The sequence below is a fragment of the Gavia stellata genome, chromosome 26 (assembly GCF_030936135.1).
Source record: "Gavia stellata isolate bGavSte3 chromosome 26, bGavSte3.hap2, whole genome shotgun sequence".
NCBI lineage: Eukaryota > Metazoa > Chordata > Aves > Gaviiformes > Gaviidae > Gavia > Gavia stellata.
In genome coordinates, this window is record NC_082619.1 from 1550641 (window position 1) to 1560597 (window position 9957).

The 9957-nt window shown below is 56.3% G+C and overlaps 1 protein-coding gene across 1 annotated transcript; it reads right to left on the reverse strand.

The window, feature by feature from the left end:
• Window positions 1-116: 116 nt before the first annotated feature.
• TMPRSS5 (transmembrane serine protease 5) lies at window positions 117-5970 on the reverse strand. The gene is made up of 11 exons (XM_059829552.1): window positions 5829-5970; window positions 4272-4379; window positions 3843-3990; window positions 2853-2966; window positions 2606-2649; window positions 2311-2473; window positions 2021-2193; window positions 1295-1393; window positions 845-987; window positions 311-463; window positions 117-125 (listed from the first exon to the last, which is right to left on the reverse strand). Exons 1-11 carry the CDS (start codon window positions 5968-5970, stop codon window positions 117-119), a joined length of 1296 nt encoding a protein of 431 aa, XP_059685535.1.
• Window positions 5971-9957: the final 3987 nt, after the last annotated feature.

The following is a 9957-nucleotide window of genomic DNA, read 5'->3' on the forward strand; positions in this document are numbered from 1 at the left end:
TCTGGAGATTTAGGGTTATAGTAACAGCCTATGAATTAGTCCTGCACCATTCTCCACTTACTACACGGACAGGGCAAAGTGTGAAGTCTCTCGTGAAGTCTCTCCTTGCCTTGTTTCTAGTAGATCTAGTCAGAAAGAAAAAAAGGAATCAGTACCATAAAGGTGGTTGTTCCAGAGGTTCATGCGTCAAGGGTGAGTGTAGGGTAGTGAAGGAAAGAGTTAAAATGGGATGCTGGCATTGGGATTTGTCTGTGCAACACGCGTGGCTGTAGGTCAGGCTGCGCAGTCGCCTTTGCTTGCTCCAGCTTACCTCAGTGACGCGATGAATCCACGGCAGAAGCTGAGCCACGTTGGTATAAACCCCGGGGTGGTTGGGTTCAGCACAGCCCTGGCCCCAGCTGACGATGCCTACTAAGCGCCATGTGAATTCGTCCCGGCAAACCAGGGGCCCTCCGCTGTCGCCCTGCAAGACAGCAAGGACTAATGGAGCAGCTGTGCCCCACTGGCAGCTGGGATGCAGATCAGGCTGGCTTCTCCCACACGGCTTTGTTCCATCAGCCATACAAGAAGCTGAAATGCGGGTACCAGTAGTGTCTGCCTTCCTGCAAGGTTTCCCCGTTCCTTCTATAGAGATAGCTAAAGCTCAGCCCAACACCGAGGCACAGCGGGCTCCACGCTGCAGTGCGAGATGCAAGGGCCCAGCACTACCATGCACAGACTGTTTACTGCAAGCTATCGCCACAAACCCCAGCATTTGCTGGAGCATAACAGGGACGTACAACGTCTCCATCCTTTCCACACCTGCTGTGCACCCCAGCACACACCAGTTGCTCCCTCCTGTTACCTGGCACGCATCTATCTTCCCATGCAGGTAGCCGGCACACAGCATCCTGGCAGTGAGCTCGCCTGCGTACATGCACGAACTATTGCACCTCTTGGTACCGATTAAGGGAACGAGCGCTTCCTTCAGTGTCTCGGTAACCTGTGCTGGGGAGGGAGAAAGAGAAGCCAAGAGGGAAACAAGACCTGCAGGGAGCAAGAGGGGAAGAGGAGGGCACTAGCTGGAGAAGTCAGAAGATGGGAAAGATGGGCTTACCGCATGGTATTAAATACATCCAGGCCCAAAGGAGCTGTGGATATGGGATGCAGAGCTGCTGGACCAGGGTAGCATGAAGGCGGGAGGGGGCATTTGCAAGATCATGTGTGGCGTGGAAGGGGTTGGACAGGGCCAGTGGGGAGCAAGGGGAAAGCCTCTGGTCAGTGCTGAGCGGCAGGAACAAGATGGGAACTTTACCTTGGTCTGGTCTGGTATAGCCCCAGCCGGAGACCCAACACTGCGTGCCCTGGAAGAGGTCCTGGCGGGAGGGTGGCAGACACACAGCACGGATGGCATCTGGTAAGAAGGAAGGTGACGGGGTAAGTGCCAGGCCAGCGGGGACAGCTCCGTGCTGCGCTGAGCGCGGGCAGCCAGGGAAGGGCTGCGGAGCTATCTGCCTGCAGAGCCACTCGGCCTGGCATGTTGAAGTAAAAGGCTCTCGGGCCTGGCACTCCAGAGACTTCAGCTCCCACAGCCGCCTTTTCCCAGTAATTCACAGCTCTGGCATAGTTGAAAGCACCGCGCTGCTGTGCATGCTGCCTCCCGGGTGCCAGGCTGGATATCCTCAAAGAGCTGCTCTGAAATGGCAGGTTCAGAATCATAGAATGGTTTGGGTTGAAAGGGACCTTAAAGATCATCTAGTTCCAACCCCCCTGCCACGGGCAGGGACACCTTCCGCTAGACCATGTTGCTCAAAGCCCCGTCCAACCTGGCCTGGAACACTTCCAGGATGGGGCATCCGCAGCTTCTCTGGGCAACCTGTGCCAGTGCCTCACCACCCTCACGGTGAAGAATTTCTTCCTTCTATCTCATCTAAATCTATCCTCTTCTGAGGCTGGTTTTTGGCCATCTCTTAATGGTGGGATCAGACAGACAACTCCACAGGTGGGAGGAGGACACAACAGCATCATGACAGCACCTTACCTGAGAAATTCAGGGGGACCTGGAGCTTCATCAGAGCAATGTCGTAGTCGAGGGTATTGTCGTTATAAAGCGGGTGGTAGATTATTTTCTCTACTGATACCCCAGCCTCCTGCTTGATGGAGCCATGGGTGATAATGCCTGCGAAGACCAGCCAGGCAGAGGCTTGAAGCCGCCTGTAACTGAGCAGAAATACAGAGTGCCTCTTGCTGTAGGGCAACAAGCGCCAAGGCTGGGGGTAAGAGCAGATGCACAGCGCCGCCGAGGCTGGGCACGGGAGAGCCCGGCGGTACCTGTGCACGCAGTGAGCCGCCGTGACGATCCATTCGTGCGCCAGCACGGAGCCTCCGCAGTGGTGCTGGGAGCCATGGTACACACTGACCTGCCAAGGCCAGCGCCCTGGGGGCACGTCCGCCCCCCCAACCACCCGCGCAGGGCCGGGGCGCAGTCCGCACTCTGCAAGGCAGCCGGGAGCACGTCTTAGGTCAAGCTCCGGCTGCCGGACCCTCGCGCTGGAGGGTGAGGGAAGCAGGTGGAGAAGGAGCGAAGAAACTGCTAGAGGCAGGTGGAGATCTCGGAGGCACTCACCTGAGCATTTCAGAGCCACAACGCGACCTGATTCACAGCTGCTCCTGCGCGGGAATAAGCCTCTGGTCAGAATACACATGAACCAAAATCCCTGGGGCACTAGGGAGCTCCAGGGCAGCTGCGGCAGTCCCCGAAGGGGATCCTCACTACACAAAAATCAGGACAGTTTTCTGTGTTTTTAAGCCCAAAAAAAAGGCCTGTTTTTTTCAGCCCCACCAAACTCTGCTCCCCCCAGAGCTGCCCTTACCTGACCTGCCACATGTCTTCCAGGCTGCCTTCCTGGTGGGGTCTCACCTGAACGAACTCCTGCGTGTCATTCACTTTGACATCGGCCAGGTTCACTCCTTTCTGATGGGTCATTCTGCAGAAGCAACAGTAAATGTCCCAGGAAGGGCTGGGGACCTGCTGGGGGATCAGGAATTTAACCCTGCCCCGGGAACAACGGTCCGCCGTCCTGCCGCTCCGGCAGCCAGGAATGAACCTCCTTGGCAGGAAGGACCTTCTGCAGCCCTTCTCGCAGGTCCCCGTGCCCGCCCGAGCCCCCTTTCCGCCCTCCGCTCGCCTGGGAGCTGTGCGATCTGGCACCGCTGCCCTGACAAACCTCTCAGCCTTCAGGCGCCTGCTGTGCCGAGATCATCCCCCTGGGAAAAGGGCGAGTAGGGGTGGAAGCGGCTGCCTCTGCCATGCCCACCTGAGATAGCCGAGCTGCCGGCAGAGCAGGGTGCCCAGGGAGAGACTCCAGTGCTCATGGCATACCAGGAGCCAGCCAGGATGCCCTTCCACCTGTGCTTCCAGCAGGGAGTTTGCCACGTTTATTCTGAAAGACACTAAAGCCATTCCATTAAAGACAACCTGCAAGTTCCCTTCCTTGCAGTGTTTTGTGCAGGACCAGCACAATGGAAGGTCATGCACATTTAAAGCAAAAAACCCCCAAAGCCCCAGAAAAAAACATTTGAAGCAATTATAAACTATACATGAACCTATTCGCATATTCTCAGTGCTCTGCTGAGTGATTACATGCAAAGGAGCCCTGCAAGAGTTGCCTTTGCTGTAGGATCCCTCCATGCAATGAAGCTGCAACGCTGGGCAATGCAGGAGGACTTAAAGCAAAGCAAAACAATCGGAAAATGCAGCTGAAAGAAGCTAGTGGATCAGCATATTTATTATTAAAGAGCACCGTTCCTGTTCTTGCTGGCCTTTGCATGCACGGCCCTGCACACTGCTCCCCGCTCCCCACCCTCTGGGGCAGCAAAGATGTAAACCTCTGTTGGGAGCCCCACGGACCACAGGGTCGTCCTCTTCGCCGTCACTGCACCATGGGGTCTCATCTGGCTGCTGCAGCGGGGTGAAGCCCTGGTCTGGCTGAGGCTTCTTCAGGTGTTTTGCTTCAGGAAACAGAAGGGGGGGAGGTGGACTCACACAGCCTGGACAGTATCTGAGGATGCACAGTATAGGGAACGATCCCGCATGCCCACTGGAAGAGGTGATGAGCCTCTCCATGGGCACGGCTGCAGCTTTGCTGCTGGGACCACAGCAACTGGCCACAGAGCCCACACCAGCCACGTCCCCCCGTCCCACGCCCCGACCGCGGAGCTCCCACTGCCGCCGGCGCCCCGAACTCGCTCGCCCGTCCGGCGGCTGGGCTCTGCCCGCAGCAGACACTGACCTAGGAGCCATGCCCCAGCTGCTGCCCCCGCCAGCAGCCCGGCCACCCCGAGCAGCAGGAACAGCCTCCTGACGGTGCAGAGAGTTTTGAGAGCTGCATTAGCAGAATCTTTAAGAAAGAGAGAGGGAGAGAGAATTGACATGGTCTTGTTGGCCTCTCGCAGCGTATCACCCCCCGGTGAAGCCCCCGCATCATTACTCACCCATTTCTAGGACTCAGCCCATCCTTTCTCCCCAATGCCAGGAGGAGGTGACCTAAGGCCATGAATTCTGCGGGAGGTGAAGACTGGGAGGGCCCCCCCTGTTCCCAAAGCCCAGAAGCAGCTCACCCACCGTGTGCTGGGAAGGCCTGTGCCCTCCTTGCGTCCCTCCTCAGCTCTGCTGTCGGGCTCTTACGGCTTTGCACAGCGTCCTCGACGCGAGGCGGGTTGTCGGGAAGCTGCTCAGGGAAGGCTGGGCTCTAGGGAAAGGAGTGGAGTCCCGGGGAGCCGATCAGCAAAGGCCAGGGCTCGGGGAAGGGGACAAGCTTCAGGCGATGACACCGCTGCCAGGCTGGCTGCTGCAGCAGTGGGGCAAGGCGAGGAAGCGCTTCTCACCATGACAGCAAGGAGCGGGGCAGCTGCTACTTCGGGCTGCTGCTGAGCCAGGGAAGCCGAGCACACGGTCTCCTGCCAACCAGCTCGGGTTTCCCTCCGCACGCTCCCGGCACGACGCCGTGCGCGCGCACCGCACAGTGCCGCGGCCACGCTGAAGGGACTCCTTGTTTTGGGCCCCCCCTCTCCACCTGCCAGGGCCCTTGCGCAGCAGCCCCCCTCCCGTCCCCTGCTCCCAGGAGCACGCCGCCCAGGCTGGGGAGCCCCCGGGGAAACGCTCCCATCCCCGGTGCGCGCCGAGCGAGATCAGCAGCTGTTGAGCTGCCGCAGCTCTCAAACCCATCTTCCACCTGCTGCCCCCCCCGTTATTTTACTCAGCTGCTGTGTGAGAAACACGGGGCGCTGTGAGGAGCAGCAGCAGCCCCCGGGCCACCGGTGCGAGCAGGGGGCTGCAGGCCAGCAGCGGGCTCCGAGGCACGGACAGACCCTGGCAGAAGGCTGCCGGCCAACCGCTCCATGTCAGCGGTTACGTTCAGAGACACAAGACCACAGGGAACAAAGAAAGCATCCTAAGCTGGGAAAAGATCAGAAAAGACAGCCTGCAGCTGCTCTTCATCACCCTTGCATCTCAAGCCAAGTGCCTGCCAGCTGTGACATGTAAAGGGTGACTTTCCTGCCCACAAGCTGCTTTAGGGATGTGCTGGTGAGCCCCCATCACTCAGCACAGCCCTCCCCATGTGCAGGGAGACCACTGCCCCGGGTGCTGGGCTTTCCCCGTGGTCTTTTGGCTGTAGCACACAAAGAGCAATAAAGGTCAAACTGCAGCTCTCAGTTCAGCTTCTGATTTTCCACGTAATTTTTGTCGCTGAACGATGCCTGGCTGGCACCCTGTGGGAAGGGAAGACTTTTGACCCGGGGCTCGGGTCCTGGCTGTCCCACGCTGGGGCATGAGGCGCTTTTCCTACCAGTGTGGTGAGCTGCGCAGTTGGAGATCACCTCCACCACCAGACACTGCTGGTGCGGCAGCAGCGTCCGGAGCCCCTGTGAAGAGCCCCAGGCTACCAGTACGCCACACAGCCTTGCCCGCCCTGGCAGTTCACCGGCCATGCTGGCCGTTTTCTGGCTGACTATACCCCATGCAGAAGTACTACGATAGCCTTCTCCGGGGAAGTGAGTTAGAAGCCTAATTTTCCCTCCAGGAGAGATGAGATGGAGACATGCTGACAGCGGTACTCACAAACAAAAGGCAGCTGAAGCAGACTTAAATAGCTGTCTCATGAAAGCAAGACTTTTCTTATTTACCTACTTCTCCATTGTCAAAAGATACGGCTGGTGGCTTGTTGCTCAAACCATCGATGAACTTTTAGTGCTCCTTACTCAAGGAAACTCCTATGACTATTCCACAATAGCCCTGCCCTGCAGGTTCAGGCCGAGGTTCTGCGGTGCCGAACAACAGCACTGCGTGTGTTGTGCCACTGACCCAAGTCGTGCCGAGCAGCCGGTGCGGCTGTTGTGCCCTGGCGTGCAGGTGGATGTGCCAGCGCCGCGGGTGCTGGGTGCTGCAACGCTGCTGGAGACCGGCACTCAGCTGGTATGAAAACTGGGAGGGTTGCTTGGCTTGGATTTTTTTTTTCTCCAGGCTCTCTATTGCATTTAGCCATTAGATCAGAAAGCTGAGAGGTGGTGGACAGGGCTGCGAATAACCCCCAAATCACAGTTTGGCCCAGCGGCTGCCCCCTTCCCGGTCGTGGTGGGGCTGTACCTGGTGGCACTGGAGCATCTCCTCGGTCTGCGGAGGACTGTAGATGGTGCTGGAGGACTTAGGGAGCACCAGTGGGAAACCGCCCAGGCGTGTGGAAACCAGCCTGAGAATCGTTGCCCGCAGCTGCCCTGTTTGGGGCTGGGGGAGAGGAAGGACTCCCCCAGACCTCCCCTCCCCGCTGCCAAGCACCGGCCCAAGGTCGCTGCAGGACCAGGTCGGGTCACCTCCCCTCCGAGCATCCCACGCCCCGGGGCTCCACGCAAAGCCACCCGTCCAAACACGAAATGAAGATGCAGGCTGCGACCACAGCCGGCGGAACGCAAACACCTTCGCCACGAGCAACACCACACAATGAGCGAGTGTCAGTCTATGCAAGGAAAATGATAAAACAGAGCAAATCCCACAAAGATACACCAGTAGCAGTTAAAAAATAAGGTACAATCAGTCTATACTACCTCACTACTCTGAGTCACGCTCTTTTTTTTCTTTTAAGACTCATTAAAAGAAGATCAATATTTCCATCAATTCTGCTCGCCTGCAATGAGGAAACGGTGACTAAAACGAGAGCGCTTTCAAAATGAAACACTGACACACAGATGTAAGAGGTAGGAAGGAGAACGTCATTTTTCTATGGTTCTTTAGAAAAACAAACGAGAAGAGAAGCAGCAGTGATTACAGACACTGACAGCCGCTGAATGCCCGTGTCCTACATGACAAGCTGCCAGTGGCAGAGATGCTGTGAAGCACCGGACCTTTCCCTTCTCCTTTTTCTAACTTCTTCCCAGTGAAACAGCTGTCCCTTTCCCACCCGAGAGTCATAAGCGGAGCACAGCTCCCAGCCCCAGCCAGAGGTTAGCTCACACTGCAGTAACACCAAAGCAGATACAGTCACGGCTACGCACAGCAGCGTGAAGATCTGGCCCACAGTTTGTCAAATGACATAGTCCAAACTTGTGCAATAAGCAGCAAAAAATTCTCTCTAGTTATTCAGTCAGTTCTACTGAGATGAGCAAGAAAAGGTCACTTATCAGCACATAAAATTGCATCAGGCACACCAGACCCTGACGCATTCTGCTTCAACCCCAACTCAGAGGCTGCTGGGCATTTCCAAGCTGGGATATGAATCCAGAACAAGCCCAGAGCTTGGCTCTTCTCAAGCCAGCCACTTCCCAGCGGGTGCCCTGCTCCACAGGTCTCGCAGCCCGTTCCTGACAGGACTGCAGAGCAGCCTGGGGAAAGGGGCTGCCCGGGTGCTGCAGCCCGCGGGCTCCGCACTACCAGGGACGGTACGGATTGCCGCTGCTGCCTGGGGTTTTGTGGCAGCATCACAAGCCGAGCCCTTTTGTGCTAGGCACGGGACAAATGAATCGAGAACTACTGTCTTCCCGCCAAGCTTTCACCCTGAGGCGAATTTTAGCCCATACGCCCGATACAAGAAGTTTTCGGAGCAGCTTTGACAGCCTGTTGCTGAATATCGCTTACTTTTAATTCTTTGATTTGGCCTGTGCTCAGATCGCTCCACCCTTTCGCACACAAAAGCTGAGTTCTTCTTTGGGGATTCGGCCAGAGGGACCTTAAGCCTCCAAACAGTGCTAGAAAAAAGAAAGCAGTTTCACTGCTCAGGATTTAAAGCACCTCTCCTGTTGATGCAGGCTCTGCCTCTTGTCTCAAGGAGCCGTTTTAAACTCCTTCCTGCAGTCTGAGCTCTCCCCTTCCGACCGTCGCAGCTGGACGGCCCTGGTAGGAGCAGAGCAGTGTTTCGGTTTTAATTAGGGCTGGGAGCTCCCAGCAATATTTGCTGGATTCGGTGCCTCAGACTGCAGCCAAGCTGAGGTGTCTGCTGCTTACCAGCTGCCAAGCGAGCTCGCCTTTTGAAAAACAATACGTGAGCTCCTGTTCTGTCCTCCGAGGGAGATCCAGTGTTTAAGTTCTTACATACGAAGCACTGAAGTGTGAAGTTGCAGGCTACCAACACAAAACCCTGGAAGCCTGAAAAATCTCTGTACTTACCCCAGAGGGACTCAGGGAGAGAAGACCCAATAAAAAGCAGCCAAGTAAACATCACACAAGGCAGGATTCATTTGGTCTGGGATGAAAGCACGCTCAATCCCATACTCCCAGACTGCTAAAGCAAAAAGCCCCGCAATAGCTGGGGGCAGTCAATGCGAAACTATCATTTACTTAATCCCCTAGCTGGAGTTCACAGAGTTTCCTGCCTGTTCCATCCACTTGGTACAAATCGTGGCATAAAACTATGTGAAGGGGAGCTGGTGGAGCGCAGCGCTTTCTGAGCAAGCCCCGCATTCAAGTGGGAGAGCAGAGGCATTCCCCAGCGCACCGCCATCCCGGACCGCATGGGACAAAGCAGCAGCAGGAGGTTGCGCTCCTATGGAGTAACCAAAGAGCCTGGGAAAAATCAAACCTTCCGAGCACGCCAGTGCAACAGCCCCAGCACCTCGCAGGCACCGCTCCCAGCAGCTTTCACATCAGCGGCTTTGAAGAACCCCGAGAAGTCCGGAGCTCCACGGGAGGGAAGGCTTGCGCCCTGCCCTGCCAGGGTGCCGCCGTGCGCAGCACTGCTGAGCCTTGCACCCACTTGTGTTTCTCCGCAGGCAAGCTGACAAAATCCCTGGATTGCTCCCAGCCTGGCCTAACAGGGCTGTGCCCAGAGTTCTCCAGGGCGCTCTCACGAGACGGAGCGAGGCAGCGTGGCCACCGCCTCAGGACATCACTTTGCCCGAGCCTCTTGCCCTCTCTTGGACCATTTCCTTCCTTACCTCATTTCTTCTCTTTCTCCCTTTAGTCTCCTATCTAATAAAAGTGCTCTCTGTGAGATAAGGCAGCTGCTGTGAGCCTGTAATGAGAGAAATGGCCAAAAGCAGCAGCCTAAAACCTGCCTAATCCTGGTAGCAGTCTGCCAAATCTCATAATGGATAATGAGTCCTGGACGTCCGGGTTGTGTTTTCCCAGCAGTGATGCTGTGGTCCAAAAAAAAAAATTAATAATGAACTCCCAAGCAGCCTTCCAAGCCCCACAGCCCCAAGTGTTTCCTAACCCTTTTTCACCACTGTTTGCCCATCCCCATTTATTACCATCTCCAGCAGGATTTAGGTCTCTCTGGAAGGAGGGTAAACCAGCTGGCCCTAGACCTGCCATCGCAGTCACGGCAATTGTAGTCTCAGACTCACAAAACATCGCACTCACATCACTGTAAGAAATAAGACCCGCCAGATCAGGTCTGACTAACCATCCCTCCCACCTTGCATCTTCTCTCCAAGACAGGCCAATATCCCAAACCTCATAATGGGAAATTGTTCACTAAGACTCTTTTT